The sequence below is a fragment of the Pterocles gutturalis genome, unplaced genomic scaffold (genome assembly GCF_000699245.1).
Source record: "Pterocles gutturalis isolate BGI_N339 unplaced genomic scaffold, ASM69924v1 scaffold49061, whole genome shotgun sequence".
NCBI lineage: Eukaryota > Metazoa > Chordata > Aves > Pterocliformes > Pteroclidae > Pterocles > Pterocles gutturalis.
The window spans coordinates 1-9,262 of record NW_010102308.1 but is presented as its reverse complement, the minus strand read 5'-3'; the positions used below and the strand labels follow the sequence as shown (position 1 = coordinate 9,262).

General features: G+C 43.2%; 1 protein-coding gene across 1 annotated transcript in view; it reads left to right on the top strand.

Annotated features, from left to right (window-relative positions):
• The window catches only part of LOC104470713 (ras-GEF domain-containing family member 1B-like), a gene marked incomplete at its 5' end in the record, with an annotated part of 9,322 nt that extends 1,690 nt beyond the window's left edge, over nucleotides 1-7,632 (top strand). Inside the window, 9 exon segments of the mRNA XM_010085742.1 lie at nucleotides 1-73; nucleotides 521-623; nucleotides 1,370-1,449; nucleotides 2,460-2,495; nucleotides 2,497-2,556; nucleotides 4,352-4,447; nucleotides 5,631-5,754; nucleotides 6,393-6,465; nucleotides 7,608-7,632. Of these exon segments, the coding sequence (XP_010084044.1) occupies nucleotides 1-73; nucleotides 521-623; nucleotides 1,370-1,449; nucleotides 2,460-2,495; nucleotides 2,497-2,556; nucleotides 4,352-4,447; nucleotides 5,631-5,754; nucleotides 6,393-6,465; nucleotides 7,608-7,632 (670 nt within the window).
• Between the last annotated feature and the right edge of the window lie 1,630 nt (nucleotides 7,633-9,262).

Sequence of the window (9,262 nt, the reverse complement as noted above, 5' to 3'; positions counted from 1 at the left end):
GACCCGGCACCTGGAAGCCTATGTGGAATGGTTTAACAGGCTCAGCTATTTGGTCGCGACAGAAATCTGTATGGTGAGCAAGGGCTTTTCTGCTGAAAGGTTTTGTCTAGTCGAGTTGTTGAAACCCGTGAAGCCTTTTCAGGTTTGGTGCCCCCAAGGCTTCTCATTCTCCCAGCTCTGCGCTTTTCAAGCTGTGGCCGAAGTCGGTGCAGGGCTGTAAAGGAAACGAGTGCTGTGTTTTCAGCATCGTGCCCGTGCCTCGGCCGCGTTCATGGGGCACCGTGCTGCTCTTCAGACCCTGCTTCTTGGCCCGGCCTCTTCCACCTGCCGAGTGTCTGGGCTGTGTTTGCTGTCCCTAGGGCTTTTGACCACACTAGTGTGGCCACACCGGCACGTGACGCACACCGCGAAGTTGTGGTACATGCGGGAGAGACTTTTCACGGGGGTGGTGGTTCTTGGGGAGTGGGTCGGGTTGTTCTGTTTCCTCCTGAGCATAACACCCTGATGACATCTCTTGCAGCCCGTGAAGAAGAAGCACAGAGCAAGAGTGATCGAATATTTCATCGACGTGGCACGGGAATGTTTTAACATCGGCAACTTTAACTCCTTAATGGCTATCATCTGTAAGTCTGCATCCTGAGACGTTCGTCCCTGTCCCAGTCCGGATAACAGCCGCGTGGTGCTTTGTACAATGCCTGCTGCTCGGCAGGGTGTGAAGTTGGGAGGGGAAGTGGGGGAGAATCGCTCAACATTACTTTAGTGTTATGTATGTAAGAATTTACTGCTGTAGTGTAAATTACAGAAAAACAAAGTTTTCATTGTGACCGTTCAGAGATCTAAATCCCCGCTTTTTGAAACCAACTTTAGTGCTAAATTGGTGTAGAAACTCTTACTGTGTAATATGGAGGTTTGATGTCTTCTGTCGTTTGTCACACCATAAATATCCTGGTGGTTTAAAAATTCCACACCCTTTTTATATCTGATAGGGAAATATCAGGAATATTTTTTACATTTGAAATCTGAAAACTTCACAGATGTATAGTTTTCAATGATATCTTTAAGAGGCAGTGTTGAGAAAACTCATTTGCATTTTTCTACTGTGTATTCATGTTTTGTCAAAACCACATTAAATAATGTTGTAGCATTTTTTTAGGGCTTTCGTTCTCTAAGAGATGTTGATTTTTGTTTCCAAAGGCTTTTTTAATGTTGGACTTTCAAAAAAACTATGAGTCTTACTTCTGAGTAGCTCTGTTGAAAATATTTGTTATTGTTAGTGGCTCCTTTACTTTAGAAATACTAGCCTTAGCTACTTGAATTATTTATTTGGGTTTTTTTAAATGCTTCAACGATTTCTCTCTCTTATACCAAGCTGGCATGAACATGAGTTCTGTGTCTCGGTTAAAGAAAACATGGGCAAAAGTGAAGACAGCCAAATTCGATATTCTTGAGGTAAGTTTGGCCAATAGTTGGACAGAGGATTGATAATACCATTTTACTTTTAACCTCTCTAAAATGTGTGTCTGGCTTCATTACAACATGTTTAATGTGTTTGTGCTCTTAGTGGAAATTGTAGAAGTTGTAATAAGAATCCTTCAGCCAACTTGTGCTCTTTTGATTTTGAAGAAGGACATGGAAGTAGGTTTTTTTTTTTTTTTTTAAATTCCAAAACCCATCTCCTAAGAATTATTAAAAAATAAAACTGTAGGTAACCTCTCGAAAGGGAGATGTATGTGAGAGGCTTTGATCTCATGCAGTTCCACCTTTGAAAATCCAGTTGAACTGTAAGGTGGCTGTCTTGACCTTTCAGAGAAACTCGTCTTGAACTAATTGATTGCCAGTGTCAAAGATCATGTAGGTGCAGCGGTGTATGAATTTGTGATTTACTCAACAGATTATTTACCAACAGGTTAGTTGTCCTGCTGTAAGTGGCAATCGGTTAATTTGGGGTCTTTATTAGTAAGATAAAGAAAAAGCCAGGAACAAAACCTTATATTATTCAGTCGTGGGGAGCTGAGGGGTGGTGCTGACAGCTTCAGGGGTCTGATCTGACTTCGCCATTGCTGCTCAGTCAACTCTGAGAAACCTGCGTACGTAGGAGGAGCAGGATATTAGTGCCAAGACGCACTGTTGTCTTAGTTTCACTATTTTGGCTTTTGAATTAAAGCTGCGCTACCTTCTTTGTGGAGAGAGATGGAAGGTCTGTGCAGCATGCCTTTGGTGTCCGCCCCTACTTGTGCTGGGTCCTTTGCTGTGCTGAGTGAGTGTTTTTTCAAACAAGGTTCTCTTCTGATGGAAAGTACAGATGAAGAGATGTTGCCGTCCTCTAAAAGGCTGTATTTGTGGTGCTTTTCAGCAGACCTCCTGCTTTTTAAAATACTTGCTCAAGTGAAAAGGAATGGTTTGTGGTGATGACACTGGCTCTCCCAAGCTCATTATTTACGTTTTTTCATGCCTTATAGCATCAGATGGACCCTTCTAGCAATTTTTATAATTATTTTTTTTGCTCTGCGTGGAGCTGCTCAACGGTCCTTGACAGCTCACAGCAACAGAGAGAAGGTACATGTACAAGTGACTGGGCAGCGGGCAGACAGGAAATGTGCTCGTTAAGTTGCATCGTAAGCTTTTGTCTTGGGATGCTGATTCTCAGCATCGATACCCCTGGCGACCTCTTAAAAAAAAAAAACCTCAAAACCCAATCCCTCTTTACTCAGAATGTCTAAATATGACCTGTAAGCTACCGAGAAAGTAAATGGAATGTTTGAGTAAAGCAGGTGGCTCGATGAAAATGGCCATCTCAGGCTGCCGGTTCAGTTTGGGACTGACAGAAAGCTGCAAACATTAAGTAGTTGCTTTGATTATTTAAATAAAATAAGTATGTTGCCTCAGCTCATTTTTTCTTTGAGAGAGAACTTTATCTCACAAACCAGTGATACGGATAGAAAGGCTAAGGACTGGAAAGATGTTGCTAGTAATTTGTTTTTATGGCTACTACTTGTGCTCGGTTTTAAGTGGCTTACGGTTTTGGGTGGAAGAGCTTTAAAATCTGCTCAGAAAAAGGTATTCTAAAACTCAAATCTAGATGGAGCTTTTGTGTAGATTCTGTGGAGTCTCCTTCCTCTGTACAGTCTTCAGATGAGTTTTAAATATACTCTGGAGGTTTTCAGAGGAAATGGTGAGATGAATTGGGTGTTTATGTAACACAGTGGGTTAAAATCCCCCTTCTAGATTCAGGAGTGGCTGCGCACTGTGCGTTAATAGAGGTGGCATCTTTCTTTACTCTTTAAAATAAATTATCTTTTGTGAAATCAACTGGATTCGGTCACACATTAATGCAGAATCTCGGTTGTAGTTCTTGCAGAAAGGAGCCAAACAGCTTCCTAGCTGCTACCTGCTTAGAAGCAGTAGCACATCAACCACTTATAATATTAGGACTTCATGCCGTGTTTACTAAACCTGATCTTGGTGCTCAATGAATGATTTACCAGGCAGGATGAAGCAAATCCATCTGCGGTCTGCTGGTCTGTATTGTTGTTACACATGTGTAAATAAAGCCAAGGATTTTTTCTGGGTCCTGAGGATCCGTTCAAGTATCGTTCAGAGCACCAGAAGTTTAAATACAAGACGCTTCTTTTCAGAGACAAGTGAGTTGTATTACTTCAAAGAAAATACTTACGAGTATTGAAATGGCACAGCAGAGTCTTCATGGAAATAGTGATATTTGTTTTATTCCCCAGTTAAAACAAGGATCTGTGGCTGTGAAAATTTTTGTAGGGTGCAAATTAAATTACAATCATTTTAAGAGTGTTCCAACATTCTCCAAAGAAAAGCACTTTGATTTGTTCAGTTGGCAGGAAATGCTTCGTTTTGAGCCAGGACCACTACTGACAAGGTTCAGTTTCTTTCGTGAGCTCAGGGAACTGTAGTTCCAAAGCCATTTGTGCCACCAGCCCCAGATTTGCAATGCTGTGCTTTAACACGCACGTCCCTTCGTTTACCAAGGGAGAGCCTTGTTTGTCGACAGGGAGAGCCACACTAAGATCCCCTGCAGGAATTACGTGTCAGAAGTAGGCATCTCTGAGCTCTTACGTTCTGAAATCTCAAGGGAAAATGAGAAAGTGGAAACAAGAGGGACACGACATAGAAATGGAACGAGTTAGGTGTATTGTTGTTTTAAACACGTCCATGGAGGATGCAAAATTTTAGTGTAATGAAGGAGAGAGATATCAGAGAGATCTTAGTCCTTTGGTGTTTAGCTTACCTTTTGGACCACCCGACTTCCTTTTCTGTTTCTCTGTAGAGCATTATATTTTGACTCAGGACCAGACTGAGAATAACGTTGTTCTCCCCTTAGATCGTGATACCTTTCTTCAGCCTCTTGATCAAAGATATTTACTTCCTCAACGAGGGTTGCGCCAATCGTCTTCCAAATGGTCACGTCAATTTTGAAGTAAGTAGAGGAGTGGCTGGGTGTTGATACCAGGTCACCCCTTTAACAGAAAACTGGAGGCAGTCAGGGTCCTCCGGGAAGAGCAAAATCAGTCTGGAATTTGAGTGTGTCTGTGACTTCTCGCAGGAGCTGTGAAGTAGTCAGGAAAATGCAGTTTTGCTGAAGATGAATGTTCATAGAAACCCTTTCAATATTCACAATTTTTTAGCGGGGGTGCTCAAATTCATCTAAACATTTCAACTCACGGGTTCATTATACTTAGCTACAAAACCATTCAAATTAGTATGTTAGATCTTTTTTCTGAATTCCAAAGGTAAAAGGTGAGTTCATCTTTGGTGAAGATCTATATGCAATATTTTTGTGTGTGTAAGTCAGATTGTCTCTGAAGAAACATGTGATCCAGCAGCAATGGAGTATTTTTGAGTCCCTTGTCTTTCAGTAGTTTTTCTGCCTCTGATTTCACACGTTAACTGACAGTGTGGATTACCCGATGATTTGTTTCCTGGTGCTTTCAGTTTTCAAGAAACCTGGGTCACTTGCACAGAATTACAGTACATTTCCCTTGTAGTCATTGGCTTGAGTTAGCTTGGTTCTAAACCAGGTCTGGAATGTGCTTTTACTCAAGGGATCCACGTGCACGTGAGGCGTGTTAAACCCAAAAGAGTTTGTTGTTGAATGACATCAGCGCACTACATGGGGAATGCTTATTTTTGGCATACATTTCCAGCAAGAAAATTGAGCATTTTGTATTGACTAGCTGAAATGGAACATCTGGATTTCAGAATGTCAGCATTTAAGCATCTAGAGATTTTTGATGTGAAAATCGCTACGTATTTCACTGTGAAACAAACAAGCATGAGCATCATCGAAGGGAAAAGTTGGCCATAAGGAGTGTTATCCTCTCCTTGAAAAGAAACAGAGTGTGGCTTGTGATCTGCTATTTCTATTCATAAATAACAACAATTTTACCAGGGTGGAGTAGCAGGAAGTCATCCCCGTTTGAAACAGAAATACAAAACTTAGAAGCTGAGTTGTTGAGTCAGGTCGTGTTTAATTCCAGCTTAAAAGCCGGGGAGAATCCAAGCCTTGAACTTGAAACCAAGATATATTTCTCTCTCTTTTTAAAAAACATTCTGGGTCAATAGCACTGTAAGAGCACCTCTTCTGTTTTCTCTTTTGACAGAAGTTCTGGGAATTGGCAAAACAAGTCAGTGAATTTATGACGTGGAAGCAAGTGGAGTGTCCGTTCGAAAGGGATCGGAAGGTTCTGCAGTACTTGCTCACTGTCCCGGTCTTCAGCGATGATGGTGAGGAGCTGTGGGCTGCTGTGGGGCAGTGTCGCCGGCTCCTGCTCAGTCTCTCTCCGTTTCCTTATGGCAAAGAAAGCCTTTGACCTGAGGTGTCTCTGTCTGACAAGTGAAAAATGCTTCTCCCTTACAAATGAGAGAGAGAGTAAGATTTTTCTTCTGTTATGCATGTGGTCTGTGAGAACTCACAGTATCCTTTTCTCTGAAATGGAAAGAAAAAATTGATATGGTACGTGGTCCCCATGAAATACCATCTGAAGTGTGTTTATATGGACTTTAGGATGCTTTACACGACAGGGTGCTGCTTAAGAAAGAAAATGGGGACTTCACCAGTTGCTTACAGCAATGTCCCTGGGCTCAGTTTTTTCCTTTTGAGTGTTTTCTTCCAGTCTTGTACTTTTGAGTTGTCGCTAGTTGTATTTTTCTCCCTCAGGGCAGTCTTTGTTCTCACGCACTGTTTGTTAGCGTTGTCTGGATGTAGTTATAAGCAATGCTGTACTTCCTAAGGGGATTCTGGAGCCCTGAGCTGAGGGGTGGGTGGTACAAGCCTGCTTCGTTTCACTTCAGTCCACTTCCCAGGGAGGGCAAATTTTAACATGCCGGCAGGCCTTATGCATTGTGTTTGCTTCTGATTGCAGCACTTTACTTGGCTTCCTACGAGAGCGAAAGTCCCGAGAATCACATTGAAAAGGACAGATGGAAGACACTGAGGTTTGTGTCAGAGGTTACCCGCGTCAGGACATGCATAGAATGGGATACAGAGCAAGCAGCGCAGATAGCTAAAACCAAATGGCAAATTTCAGCAGATGGGGCACGGCCGCGGTGTAAATCCCCCCTCCAGACTGGGACTCCTGGAAAAATGGGAACAGTCAGTCTTCATCCTTTAGCCTTCTCTCCCTTTGGGGGTGGAATTAGAATAAGTAATTTTGTATCTTAATTTCCTGTGTTATTCAGTGTAGGAAAGAATACTTTTTAGACTTCAAATAAGTCTCTACTTCCTTGCAAGTACTGTGAAGCTGTCTGGTTTCCAAGCAGACGTTTCTGGAGCTGTCCGCATCCCTTAACACGCCTAGCCTTTCAGAGAGGAATGAGGTTTGCACAGTGATCATTCTGAGACAAAGGCATTTGTGAAACCAGCTAGCAATTCAGATTCCAGACTGGGAAAAACAGATTTTAGCAAAGTCCAATTTTTAGGTTTTTTTCTACTGCTGGCTGAATGTAGCCTCATCAGCTCTTTCATTTTACTAATTATGGAAGCATAGATGAACCATTGTGGCAGTGTTTTAGCTCATGCTTTGCCAATCAACTTTTTTGAAAAAAAAGTGAATTCATGGCAGCAGAGAAAAACAAACAGGTGCATAGATAGAGACACAGAATCAAATACATGTATGAATAGTCTGTGTTTTCACCCCTAAGCCGCACCTCTGCTTTAGTCTCAAATCCCCCGCAGTCCCAAGGCACTGCCTGTCAGCGGGTGCTGTTGTCGCTGTTCAGGCGGGTGGGACGTGAGCACCCCGCGGTACCCGTGGGTGTGACGTCCCAGCAGTGCTGACCCGCTCTATGGCACTGCGGAGAGGCAGCGGCACACCACAGCCCTGGGGTGTCCTGGGACGTCGCAAGGGGATGTAACAATTCCATCTGATGAGCCCCAGTTAATCTGGGGAGGGAAAGGGAGAGTCGCTCACATCAGTGCACAGATATTCCCTGTGGCACGGGGGGGCAAGAGGGACAGACAGAGGCTTGAACATCTGCGGTGACACAAACCTGGTTTCACAGAATCCATATCAGAGGCACCCTGAACCTGTCCGAGAAGATTTGCATCATTCAAGTGATTGTCTTTACTTACGTTCCAGGTCAACGCTGCTGGGCAGAGCCTAGTGCAGGAGGTGGCTGCTGTCCTGCTGTCGCTGCGTGGCCTGGGGGACCAAGGGGCACGGCTCAGGTTATTCCTCTGTACAGCACGTGGCATTCAAAGCGATGAAAACTGTGCAGTCGGTTGAGGCATTGTGTCAGCAAAGATGAAACAAATTACCTGAAGAACAAACAGGCAGCTGCTAACATCTGGCACGTGAGGTTAAACCACAGCCTGCGATTGAGGCTTCAGCATTGACTGCGGACAGCGCTGACGGAACCCTTTGAAGAGCTCGGATGCTGCCAGTGAATCATTTCACACCTGGGTGGAGTGTTTCTCCCCTTCCTTATGCTGCGGCTTGCTGCTACAAGGACGCTGCAGAGTTGATCGTCCACTAGAGAGGGGGAAAAAAAAAATCACCATTCCTTGCAGGGAAAGCCAAGTCTGCATTGAAGAACTTCCATTCCTAATAAGCTGAATAAAGCCAGGAACTTTGCCTGATTGGGATTGCTAAGAAGGGAAAGGACTGGACACAACAAATCGGCTGCTGGGGGGAGTTCTCCCCACCACTGTAATGGTGGCTATGTTTTTCTTCTTTTTCCATTATGTTTTTGAGTTGGCTGCTGGCAGGCAAACTCATTATTATTCTAAGTTATTTTAAAAATATAAAGTGACAAAAATCAAGGCTGTGATAGAAAACATACCTGCTAGAAAAATACAGTAGCTATGTAGCTTGGACTGTTTTACAACTTCTAGGGTGGTTTTTTTTTCCTTCTTTACAACTGACCCTTACATGCTACAGGTGTTCTTATTTCTACTATACTGTTTTGTGACTCTAATTTTCTGTACTTCACCTTCTTCTGGTATTAGGTTGAACAAGCTGACTTTTCTAGAATAGTCTGTGAGAAGCTGGCGTACAAATTATGCTGAAATATGAAAGTATGTTTTTATTAAGTCATTTTTATAATTGCCTTTTTTTTTGAAAGGGTAACAATGGAGAACACAATCCACTTTGACTGGAATAGTAAGATGCCAAAAAGGAAATAGGTTGAGGCTTCCTCTCCAGTACAGCTGTGAACAGAACAGACTCCCTGTGTGTTTGCTTTATGGATTATCTTTATGACTCTTGAAGTAGTTCACTGTGTTACATACCTAATAAGTTTGTAGTAGCTCTGAATGCTTAGTCAAGCTATTTATCCTAGGAAGAACCCAATGGAAAAAAAAAGAAAATGTAGCTGTAGATCACCCTGGATGCAAAATCACTAAGCAAAAGCACATACTTGGCAAAACAGGTATTTGCAATTATCCTGCCAGTGTTATTTAAAAAAGAAAAGAAATGAGTAAAGATACCTATTTGTTGAACTGCATCTTTTGAGTTTTCAGGTAAGCTGGGTTTTATGTTCTGTCAATCCCTTTTCAGGCAAGTATTTATTCTGTTCTGGGGGCTCCATCAGTGCACCCCAGTAAGCCCATCGCGTCCAAGGATGCGCCTGCGCTCGGCTCTGCCCTGAGCTGTGGCTGGGAAGGGGCTGCAGCCAGGCGACGGGTGTAAGGAGAGACGGGTGGGAGGGCATGGGGAAGTGAGAATGGAGATCGGTAGGAGAAGACGTGCTTAGACTGTGCCCACGCCCAGCAGCAGGTGACTGCTCCGTTCAC